Source organism: Myotis davidii, unplaced genomic scaffold (genome assembly GCF_000327345.1).
Source record: "Myotis davidii unplaced genomic scaffold, ASM32734v1 scaffold266, whole genome shotgun sequence".
NCBI lineage: Eukaryota > Metazoa > Chordata > Mammalia > Chiroptera > Vespertilionidae > Myotis > Myotis davidii.
The window spans coordinates 4,386,075-4,396,639 of NW_006300032.1; the positions used below are offsets into that span (position 1 = coordinate 4,386,075).

At 36.2% G+C, this 10,565-nt stretch overlaps 1 protein-coding gene across 17 annotated transcripts in view; it reads left to right on the plus strand.

Annotated features, from left to right (window-relative positions):
* The window catches only part of AHI1 (Abelson helper integration site 1), a 155,252-nt gene that overhangs the window by 67,586 nt on the left and 77,101 nt on the right, over positions 1-10,565 (plus strand). For 16 of the 17 annotated variants that reach the window (XR_001515966.1, XR_001515965.1, XR_001515967.1 and 13 more), the window contains one exon: positions 3,272-3,386. Coding sequence is in view for 14 of the 17 variants with exons in the window: in XM_015572088.1 (XP_015427574.1) it covers positions 3,272-3,386 (115 nt within the window). In the remaining 3 variants the exon portion in view is untranslated. Of the gene's footprint in view, positions 1-3,271; positions 3,387-3,690; positions 3,750-10,565 lie in introns of those variants that run through there. The other variant, XM_015572094.1, reaches the window with a different exon arrangement.

A 10,565-nucleotide genomic window follows, 5' to 3' on the forward strand; every position in this document is an offset into this window, starting at 1 on the left:
ATCTCTATCTTTTTCTCTATTGGGAATTTGATTAAATTTGTATGCTTTTAGTTTCCCCCAACATGGAGGTCGTAAACTGACGCTGGCAGACTGTGGTTTTGAATGAAGCAAGCAGAAAAGTGCGTTGTGAAAAGAGGGTAGATCGGTGTAGGGTAGACTATCTTAGCCAATCCTTCTGTTGTTGTAAAATTATTAAGCAATTCTTTTCCACAGCATGTATTTCAAAAATAGAGATTGCTTCACTCTTTATAATGGTCATTATTACTTTTCTTCCTCTATAAAGTAGTGAATATATGTAGGCTAACTTTGAAAATGAGCTCTAATTTCAGATCACTATACTATTTAGTTATCTGTTGCCACTCATCCTGAACATTTGATAGTCTCTAAAGAAATGTGGCAGGAAAGAGAAGAATTAGCAAAAAAAAAAAAAAATGCTTTAGGAAGAACATATAATTGTAGATTATATGTTGGGTTTTTTAACAGAATTTTATTTAAAAAGTGTGACAAGTCTTTCTGTTTGAGTGGAAGCATTTAAGTATCCTATTCCAGGCTTCCTGGTGTTCTTTTTATTTTAGCACGAGTAAGTTTCTGAAGAGGAAGATCGAAGCCTGTGTGTGTGTGTGTGTGTGTGTGTGTGTGTGTGTCCCCAGAATACACCTGTTCTTTTGTACCAGATTTCAAAATGCATTGTTTGCCATGTGGGATAGATATTTTCAAGAAAACAGAAGTAAAACTGAAAAATGATTCTAAAAAGAGAAGTGGACTAAAGAATTAAGCGATAAATATGTCATTTTGTGTATAGTAATTTCATTTAAAAGTATAGCTCTCTGAAAAATTTACTGCATCATCATACTGCATTACAGGTATCTCATTACTCTCCTAGTGATGTTATTAGTTAATATTTATATAGCACTTGCATAGCACTTTATAATTTTCCTTTGCCAACATACTCTAATCCATTGCTTTTATTTTCTTTTTTAAGTGTTTTATTGATTTTTAAAGAGAGAGGAATGGAGAGAGAGAAAGAAGCATCAGTTGGCCGCCTCCTGCACACCACCCACCGAGGATCGAGCTGAAATCCTGGCAGGTGCCCTGACCGGCAATCAAAGCGGCAACCTGTTGGTAAATGGGAGGACACCCACCAACTGAGCCATACCTCCAGGACTAATCCATCTCTTCTCTAAGTTACCTAGTGCTCTATGGTTACCATATGTGACTAGCTCTCTATCCAGTTCATCTTTATTGCTCCCACAGCACATTCCCATTGAAGCACACATACTACTTTTATTATCTCCATTTAAAGATAGAAAACAAAGCTCAAAAATGTTAGATGATTTCATTGTTATCTTAGGTGTGATATTAATATAAATAGTCAACTTTAATTTTGATCAGCGTTTGATAATGGCTTCTGCCCGGCTGTCATGGCTCAGTGGTTGAGCATCGACCTAGGAACCTGGAGGTCACAGTTTGATTCCAGGTCAGGTCAGGGCACATGCCCAGTTTGCAGGCTCGATCCCCAGTGGCTGATGTGCAAGAGGCAGCTGATTGATTGATGATGATTCTCTCTCATCATTGATGTTTAAATATCTCTCTCCCTCTTCTTTTCTCTCTGAAATCAATTAAAAAATATTTTTCAATGGCTCCTGATCAAATTCTTTAAATTTTTTTCATATTTATTTTTTTACAGATGGAGAGAAAGGGGGAGGGGGGAGCAAGAGGGGGAGAGGGAGGGAGGGAAGGAGGGAGAGAGAGAGAGAGAGAAAGAGAGAGATAGAGAGAAACATCTGTTGTTCCACTTATTTATGCATTCATTGTTGCTGCTTGTATGTGCTGTGACCGGGTATCAAACCCGAAACCTTTTGGTGTATGGGATGATGCTCCACCTGCCCGGGGCCTGATAGAATTTTTAAAGCTGGATAATTTTTTAGCACTGATGTGGTATTTGACCTGATCTAACCTCTTTGAAAAATATTTTTCTCTTTTATGAGATGATATCATAAGAGTTTAGAAACTTTAAGACTATATTATTATATGGTCTTAATTAGTTGACTATTTTGCCAACTATGTAAATAGCTCTTTGCCTCAAGAGAAAATCTTAATCTAAGAAATACCATTTGCTATCACTTTGAAAGAAGAGAAGTGTTTACAAATAATGAGTCAGATAAAGGGCATGAAACCGCAATCTACTATGTAATACAAAACATCAAAAGGGGATTTTTAAATACTTATACAGGGAAGTCGTCTGTGTGGTGTGATCATTTTTAAGAAAAGTGAGAAAAAGCCAGCTATTTTCATATACAAAGATTTATATACCATTAGCTATCATTTTACGTTTTGTTAATTCATAAATTATATTTTGTCAGTAAAATTAGAAATTCAAACTTACAGATTTTTCAAAATTAGATCACATTTTCTTGTGATTTTGAAAGTGATAAAAATAATAAAGATATAAAGAATAATTTATTAATGAACAAAACTAGGTCATTGCCAAAATTGTAAGTCATAAGATGAATTTGCTAATAAACAATTTAATACATTTTTGTGAGCTATTCTTATTTTTCTACGATAGCTGAAGTTATACTATCATACTTTTATGCATTTCATTTCTGTGAGACCATTTTACTCAGGTAATCAGTTTTTTTTGTTTTATAGAACATGGTTTTTGTTTCAGAAGTATTGCTTGATCATTACTTTAATGTTGTTTTTAAATAGCGTCTTAAGAATAAGGTTTTTCAATGCAGTGGAAATTGTTTCACTTGGCAAGTTAGGTTGCAGCTGTGTTTTCTATGTCACCATGATGTATATAAACAAGAATATTACAGGTGTTTTCTGTGCAGGCTTTTTAAAAGGAAGTACCTGCTATTTCACAAAATGCTAGAGAAATGTGGGTCTGAAACATTGTAACTCTTTCTTAATTGAAAGCTGTCAAGGAGTCACTTTATTTTTGGCATTTCTTTGTATAACTGATAAGACCACTCCATTTTGCGTTACGAATAATGTCAGTTCCATGATGAGCTAACTTGTTTTATTTAATAAGGTTGGTTTACTTTAATATAGTTATACTTTCATTGCCATTGTTTTCCTTCCTTGATAAAAATACTATTCTGTTTTGTAAACTTTAAAAATCAAGCATATAAATCATTACCACTCCCTTTCACCTACCCACATGTCATGGTTTGCATCGTACTAGTAAGCAAATCTTTCTCATACAGCTTTTGCATCAGTAACCCAGGAAATTACGCTTTTGTCTGATTTGCCTTTCCTATTACAGGTCAACAAAAATCTCTCGTTTACTTCACCATCAGCCTCCTCACAACAGTCCAAGTTAAAAGAGTCAGACTTGCTGGAGACTCGGCCTCCGCGTCAGTTTGGTTTTGCTCAGACTGGTGAGCCCCTTTCTTATGACCTTGTAAATGTTCACATGCTATCTTCTTCATGAATGTTGCTTATTTCATTTTAGAAACATAGCTCATAGCATTGTAATGGTCTGTTTTCACACTTGAATTATATTCTAGCATCTTTTTTTTCTTCAAAAATCACTGAAGTTATTTCTAAAGCAAATTTGAATGTGGTAACTTTAATAGTAAATACTCTCAGCCTCTGTTCCATAGAACAGACAACAAACTAAAAATAGTAAAACAGATGAGTTTTAAACACGTATACTATTAAATCTGATTCTGTTGCCCTTAGGTAAAAGAACCATAATTGACTTTTTAAATTATAATTGACTTCAAGGAATTCAAGGTAAAATGTTTTGGCAGAAACAGGCTCCAACCTGTCAGTGATATCAGGTTTCTTCAAAGTTGGCAAATTAATAAGATATGCAAAGAAGCTAGTTGTAAAAATATACATGAATCACTGAGTTAAAATGAACTATACAATGCAAATTTTTAGGCTAATGTTTTAAAATAATTTGAATAGGGTTTTCAAAGGACATCAAAGATAAAGAATTTATGTGAGAATGTGACTTTGGGGATGGAAAGATGCCTGTTTCTATTCACGCTATATGTTTTCGACAGTATTTTGTATATTATTGAATTGTTTTAAAAATTGAGGCAACTGAGAAAACCTAATTATCTTCAACAAAAAGATTATAATAAGGAACTTTGGCTTGAAAAGATTGATATAATTTACTTAGAAATTTGGGGACAATATTACTTTTCTAGTTTGAAAGTGTTTGCAGTTTACATATACAAGTTATTTTAATAATGCTTTATAAGTTACATATTATGGTGGGAAAATATTTGGATCAAGAATTCTTATGTTCACTCCTGGCTGTGCCTTTTATTATAACTTATTACCTGTTAACCTAAGAATCTTCACTTGGAAAGTAGAAATGATATTTACATTATATTCTGTTGATGTTCAAATTACATAGCACATATGAAACACTTTGTAAGCATAAGGCACTGTTCAAATATAACATTCTTAAATTGTAAACATGATGAGTATATGCAAGCTAGCTTTGAAAATACGTTGTGTTCTAATTTCAAATCAGTATAATGATTAAGTTATCCCAAACAATTAGCAATTTAAAATTTAAAATTTGTAATGTTCCAGATATCTGCCAGAATTTGGAGCAAAGTGCTGGTCCTTCTTATGTACAGTGGGGGGCACACCATGTGCTCTCCCTGTAGATTCCTTTTCTGCACCCTAACTAGATACGTGGCTTGCTTTTCAGACCATGTCATTTTAATGACTAGAAGGGAGAGAATCTGTTTCTACCACTTGATCTCTATTATTTTTCTCCTGAATCTACAACTCTTCTGGGAACAAATTTTTCATTCCACACCTTAGGATTAAAGGCATGGCACAGAAATGTTTGGTTGAGTTAATGTATTAAAATTCATTCAAGTAGTGTCTGAAGTTTGTCAGCCAACTAGGTGTAGATGATAGATATAAAATTCTTTTCTGTAAAGGGAAAGGGAAGAGAGGATAGATAGGAAGGCCTTTGAAATGGAAGAGGGATTACCAGTGGGACAGATAAAGAATAAAGAAAAAGGATAAGAGGAAAGCTGGGTATGATAAAGACAAGCCTTACAAACTTCACCATTGTACATAGGATTGGCTCCGCTTGCCTTCAGTTTTTTCTGGCCAAATAGGCTTTGTATTGGGGTATTTATGTCATGCATGTCCCTCCATGTGTCCTCTACCTCAGAAGCATTACCATTAAGCCATGTTATATACATGACAGTACTTCACTTGATTTTGTTTTAGTTGCCTGACCTCATTTTAAGGCATATCCTTCCTATAAAATTTATTGCTATATCACTGTATAGAAAAGTTATAAAAGCAGAATATGTAATTTGTTGCAAAATTGCCAAATTAATCAATTTTATTCATGAAAAAGCCAATCTTCTCAGGGGGGAAATCTTGCTCTAGGAAACAGATGAACTAATTTCTACAACTGACTTCATTTCTAAATGATTATAGAGTGTTGAACAATTTCTTTAGGCCTCAGTTTTCTTATCCCTATAGGAAAATAAGGGTTCTGGGTTTTGTGAGTTCCTCTCTTTAAAATTCTGTGATTCTAATTAGTAGTCAAACCAGTTTTAAAAGGGGATAAATAGTTAAGTGTTCTCAACTCTACAAATAATCTATTAGAATATGAAATATCTATATCGATAGATAGATAGATAGATAGATAGATAGATAGATATATGGTTAATATGCAATGTGTCCCCTTAGGAGTTCGACTGGGAGACCGGGAGTTCGATTGCTCACTATAATGTGCGCTGACCACCAACAGGCAGCATGGAACATGGTGGGTGACCAGCGAGTGGCAGGGCACTGAGGGAAGGAGGAGGTTGGGAGGCAGAGAACCTGATCAGTTCTGATCTCCAGCCAGGCCTAGGGACCCTACCCATGCATGAATTTCGTGCACTGGGCCTCTAGTAGGATTATAAAAACAAAGAATATAGATAGGTTTTTAGTAAGATTTTCATTTTTGAACATCAATCTAAATATTCAAGTGATATCTGTAGATGTTTGGCTTTGTACAGTATAGATAAAAGCTATTTACATAGAGCTAGCCCACTATCCATCTTATTAGAGGCTTACAAGCAGGAGTTGAGAGTGACCTGGAAAGTAATATGCTAAGTGAAATGAGTCAGTCAGAGAAAGACAAGTATCACATGATCTCACTTAAATGTGGAATCCAATAAACAAAATAAACTGACAAACAGATTAGATCCAAAGACATAGAAGCATGCAACTGACTGAGGATCTTCAGAGGGAATGGGCATCGGTGGGGGTAGGAGGGTGGGGAGGTCAACCAAGGAAGCTATATGCATATGTGAATAACCCATGGACACAGACAATAGTGGGGTGAAGGCCTGGGGAGGGGAAGAGAGTGGAGAGGACAGGGTCATTGTGGGGGAAAAGGGGGTTATATGTACTATCAACACTAAAGATAAATTTTAAAAAGCAGGGGTTTTGTGTGTGTGTGTGTGTGTGTGTGTGTGTGTGTGTGTGTGTGTGTGTTTATATGCTAGAAGGAAGGTGGGTTTATGGTCTGTGGTCTGTTGTAACTATTGTTGACCTTATTCAGGGTGAGTTCTAGATAGTGTAAACTGCTAATAAAGTATTTTCTTCCTTTGGTTTGTATTTGTAAGAGTTTCTAGAATATTACCTTTATTCATTCTAAAATTAAGTGACTACTTTGTTTAAGCCCTCATCTAAGAATGTGGACTAACTATTACAGTCTGCCCTCAGGAAGCTTACAGTAGCTGGGGAGACAAGTGAGATTGCAGCAAATTATTTCAGAGTGAGGTAAGTTCTGAAATCACAGTGTAAATAAAGTGTCACTGAATAAAGAGGGACAGAGCAGCTAAGAGGTTTCTCAGACTTTACATGTCCAAACAGAACTCTTGATTTCCTGCCCCTAAAACCCTTCCTTACGCTTCTACTTCCCCTGCCACACTCCAGCTCTTCCCAATCTGAGCACATTTAGCCAGTTGTTTAGGAAAACTAGGAACCATTCCTGATTCCTCTTCTTCCCTCCACTTTCTCACTTCCACTCTTGTCTCTTAGCTTATTCTCCCCATGGGAGCCAACACATTTCTTTGGAAGCTGAGTTAGATCATGTGACTACCCTGGCTGTCACAATTAGAATGGGTTCCAGAGTCCTTACCCTGTCTTATAAAGCCTTCCATGGCCTTGCCTTTGTCTTCATCATAGGCCTCATCAGCAAGTGGGGTTTCAGGAGAGCCCACAGAGCCAAGAAGCGGGTAACCAAGCACACATGCCTGGCAGAGCTTGGCATAGAGTCTTAGTTTAGCTGGAGGAAATGGTGAGATAGATGTGTTAGGAAAAACTGAGTCTGCAAAGGTAGACTGGGTCAAATTGTGCCCTCCTGAGGAATTCACATTTTATTCTCTAAAAAATTGACTCTCCAAAGGTATGAGTATGAAAGAGATGACAAAATGTGTTTTTTAAAAATATAGCTGCTGCCCTGGTCAGGTTGCTTAGTTGACTGGAGCATTGTCCCATGCACCAAAAAGGTTGTGGGTTCAATTCCTCATTGGGGCACATATGGGAGGCAACCAATCGATGTTTCTTTCTCACATCAATATTTCTCTTTCTCCCTTCCTCTCTCTCTAAAAATCAATTTAAAAATCATATCCTTGGGTGAGGATTTTAAAAAATATATACTAGTATACAACTGGTATCTGAATGAGGGGTGGGATAGAGAGAAAAAATCTGGATACAATTTTTAAGAGATACTTTAGAACTGTTCATTAGGCTGTCACCATCTTAACTAGAAAATAATACATCTGTTAATCCTATTAAAAACAAAACTACATCTATCATAATTAGTATAAGAAAGAAAATTATATAATTTTCTAAATATCCTATATAATAAAAGGCTAATATGCAAATCGACCAAACGGCAAAACAACTGGTCACTATGACATGCACTGATCACCAGGGGGCAGACTTTCCATGCAGGAGCTCAGCCAGAGTCCAGGCTCATGGCTGGCGAGTGCAGCAGTGGTGGCGGGAGCCTCTCCTGCTTCTGCAGCAGCACTAATGATGTCTGACTGCTGGCTTAGAATGTCTGACTGCCAGGAGGGTGGGGGTCGGGGGAGCGGGCCTAAGCTGGCAGTCGGACATCCCCTGAGGGCTCCCAGACTGCAAGAGGGCACAGGCTGGGCTGAGGGACTCCCCCTCAAATGCACAAATCTTGTGCACTGGGCCTCTAGTACTTTAATAAAGCTAGGGAAAAAGGAAAGAAAATTGTAATTTTAACATTTTACATTAAATTGTAATTTATAGCTTATAATGTGTCAGCATGTAGTGAACATAATATACTATATCTTCAGTGAATTCAGCAAGTTTTCTGCAGAGGAATTTTGTTCTGTGACAGCTGGTCAAAATCTCAGAACCCATTCAGTCATCTCAGGAGTTCTTATAATAGAAGTAAATTTTAAAATGTGACTTATTCAGTAAAAAATACAATTAATGGGGGGAGGGGTGGGAGGTAATTAGCCAGCAGCAGGGTAATTGTATCATCTTTGCCTATTTGTATTTGTAAGAATGTGGTATATCTTTTTATAAGATATAAGAATATCTTTTCACAGCATTGTGTGAAATTCAGTTCATTTTCAATAGATGAGTGATACAAAATGAAATGAATCATTTTATTAGTATGACTTTATTAGCATAACCTTCATATTATCTTTTTTAGTTGTGTACCTGAGTTTGATGGGGGAGGCAGAGTGTGACATGGTTTTTAAAATCAACCAGTAGCTTCGGTCTTCATATTTTTTTGCACTCTCCATTAGCTCACATAAACAGGTATTAAACTTGATAGCCAGTCATTAATCTAACTTTTTACCACATCTTATACAGTGAAATACTTGATTTAGACATCATAACATCATTCTAATGACTTCAGTATTGGTTATAAGATCTGTCCAGTTGACTTACATGCTTTTACATTTTGAATATTATTTAAAGAGCTGTATTTTTCTATTTACTTTGCATGTCTTTGCCAAGTATATACTTACTCCTTTGACCAGGAATAAAAAATTAAAAGTAACTCTTAAAATTAGGAGCTATTTTTCTAGTTAAATTTTATTGATTTCAACATTTCAGTATTTCTTAAGATTTAATTTTTTACAGGGAAGTGCAAAACTTTTACAATAATTAACTGAAATGTAAAATGAACCCTGCCTTGGCAATAATTTCACCAGAGATTCTGTGATTATAACCAGTTGTAGAAGGTAGATTACAAGTAAGCTGGAAGCAAGATGATTCTTGTATTTCAAAAGAAGAAAAGAAAACATTTTGGCAAAAAATAGGAATCAGAATGACTCTCAATAAACACAGTTGATGTTAAAAGGGGGTTTCCATTTTAAGGAAGGTAAAATGAACTTCAAAGATCTTTCTCATCGCATCAGAATTGGCAGAGTGTTCTGTTAGTATTACGTAATGAACTTTAAACTGTTAATTGAAAAAGAATGGTTTATTGAATGCTGATTTCAAACCTCCAGAAATCCAAGATGTAAGTTTAGGTATTGGGATGGGTGAAAGGAATGAATTTATTACAATACATATAATCTACTTAATACAGAATTAACTGATTTTTTGTAGATAGATCTCTTTAAATGTACTTTATGGTACTAAACAGAATAATATTTTTATTATGCAATTTTTAAAAGCAAGAATTTGTTGAATATGAATTGGGGACATGTGCATTATTGTGGCAAACACAGTGGACCTGAGTTCAGAAGGCCAAAAGGGTCGGGCATGAGCCCTAGTCAGCCACTTCCCAGTATTATCTTGGGAGTTGACTTTATTTCTCCAGGCATAATGTCTCTATTTTCTACTTAAGATGAATTTCCTACTTCATCGAATTGTGACAATCAGAAAAATATTTTAAATACTTTGAAATGTATAAGATATTGTGAGACCAAACAACATGAGATTTTTATGGGAGATTCTTTTGATTTTTTTTAAAGTTTGAAATTATGCAATTTGCATTGTGCCCCAAGGAATGGAGGAAACCTTATTTAAGACATGACTTAATAAAATGTGTTAAGTGATTATTTTAAAAAATATATATATTTATTGATTTCAGAGAGGAAGGGAGAAGGAGAGAGAGATAGAAACATCAATGATGAGAGAGAATCATTGATCGGCTTCCTCTTGCACACTCCCCGCTGTGGATCGAGCCCGCAACCCAGGCATGCGCCCCCAGCCGGAATCGAACCCAGGACCTTTCAGTCCACAGACCAATGCTCTATCCACTGAGCCAAGCCGGCCAGGGCGTGTTAAGTGATTATCTACACTAATAAAAGAGAAACATGGTAATTGGTGTACAACCGCTACCCTTTTCATTGGCTAATCAGTGAGATATGCAGATTAACTGTCAGCCAAGATGGTGGCCGGCAGCCAGGCAGCTTGAAACTAACATGAGGCTTGCTTGCTTCAGTGGTGGAGGACTCCAACGTTCCCCGCCTGAAGCTGCAGGCCTCTGAGCGGCAACTCTAAGCAACTATGTAACAAATATAGAAGCTAAACAAAACCCCAGAAACCTGCTTTAGTCTGGGCTTCAGCCA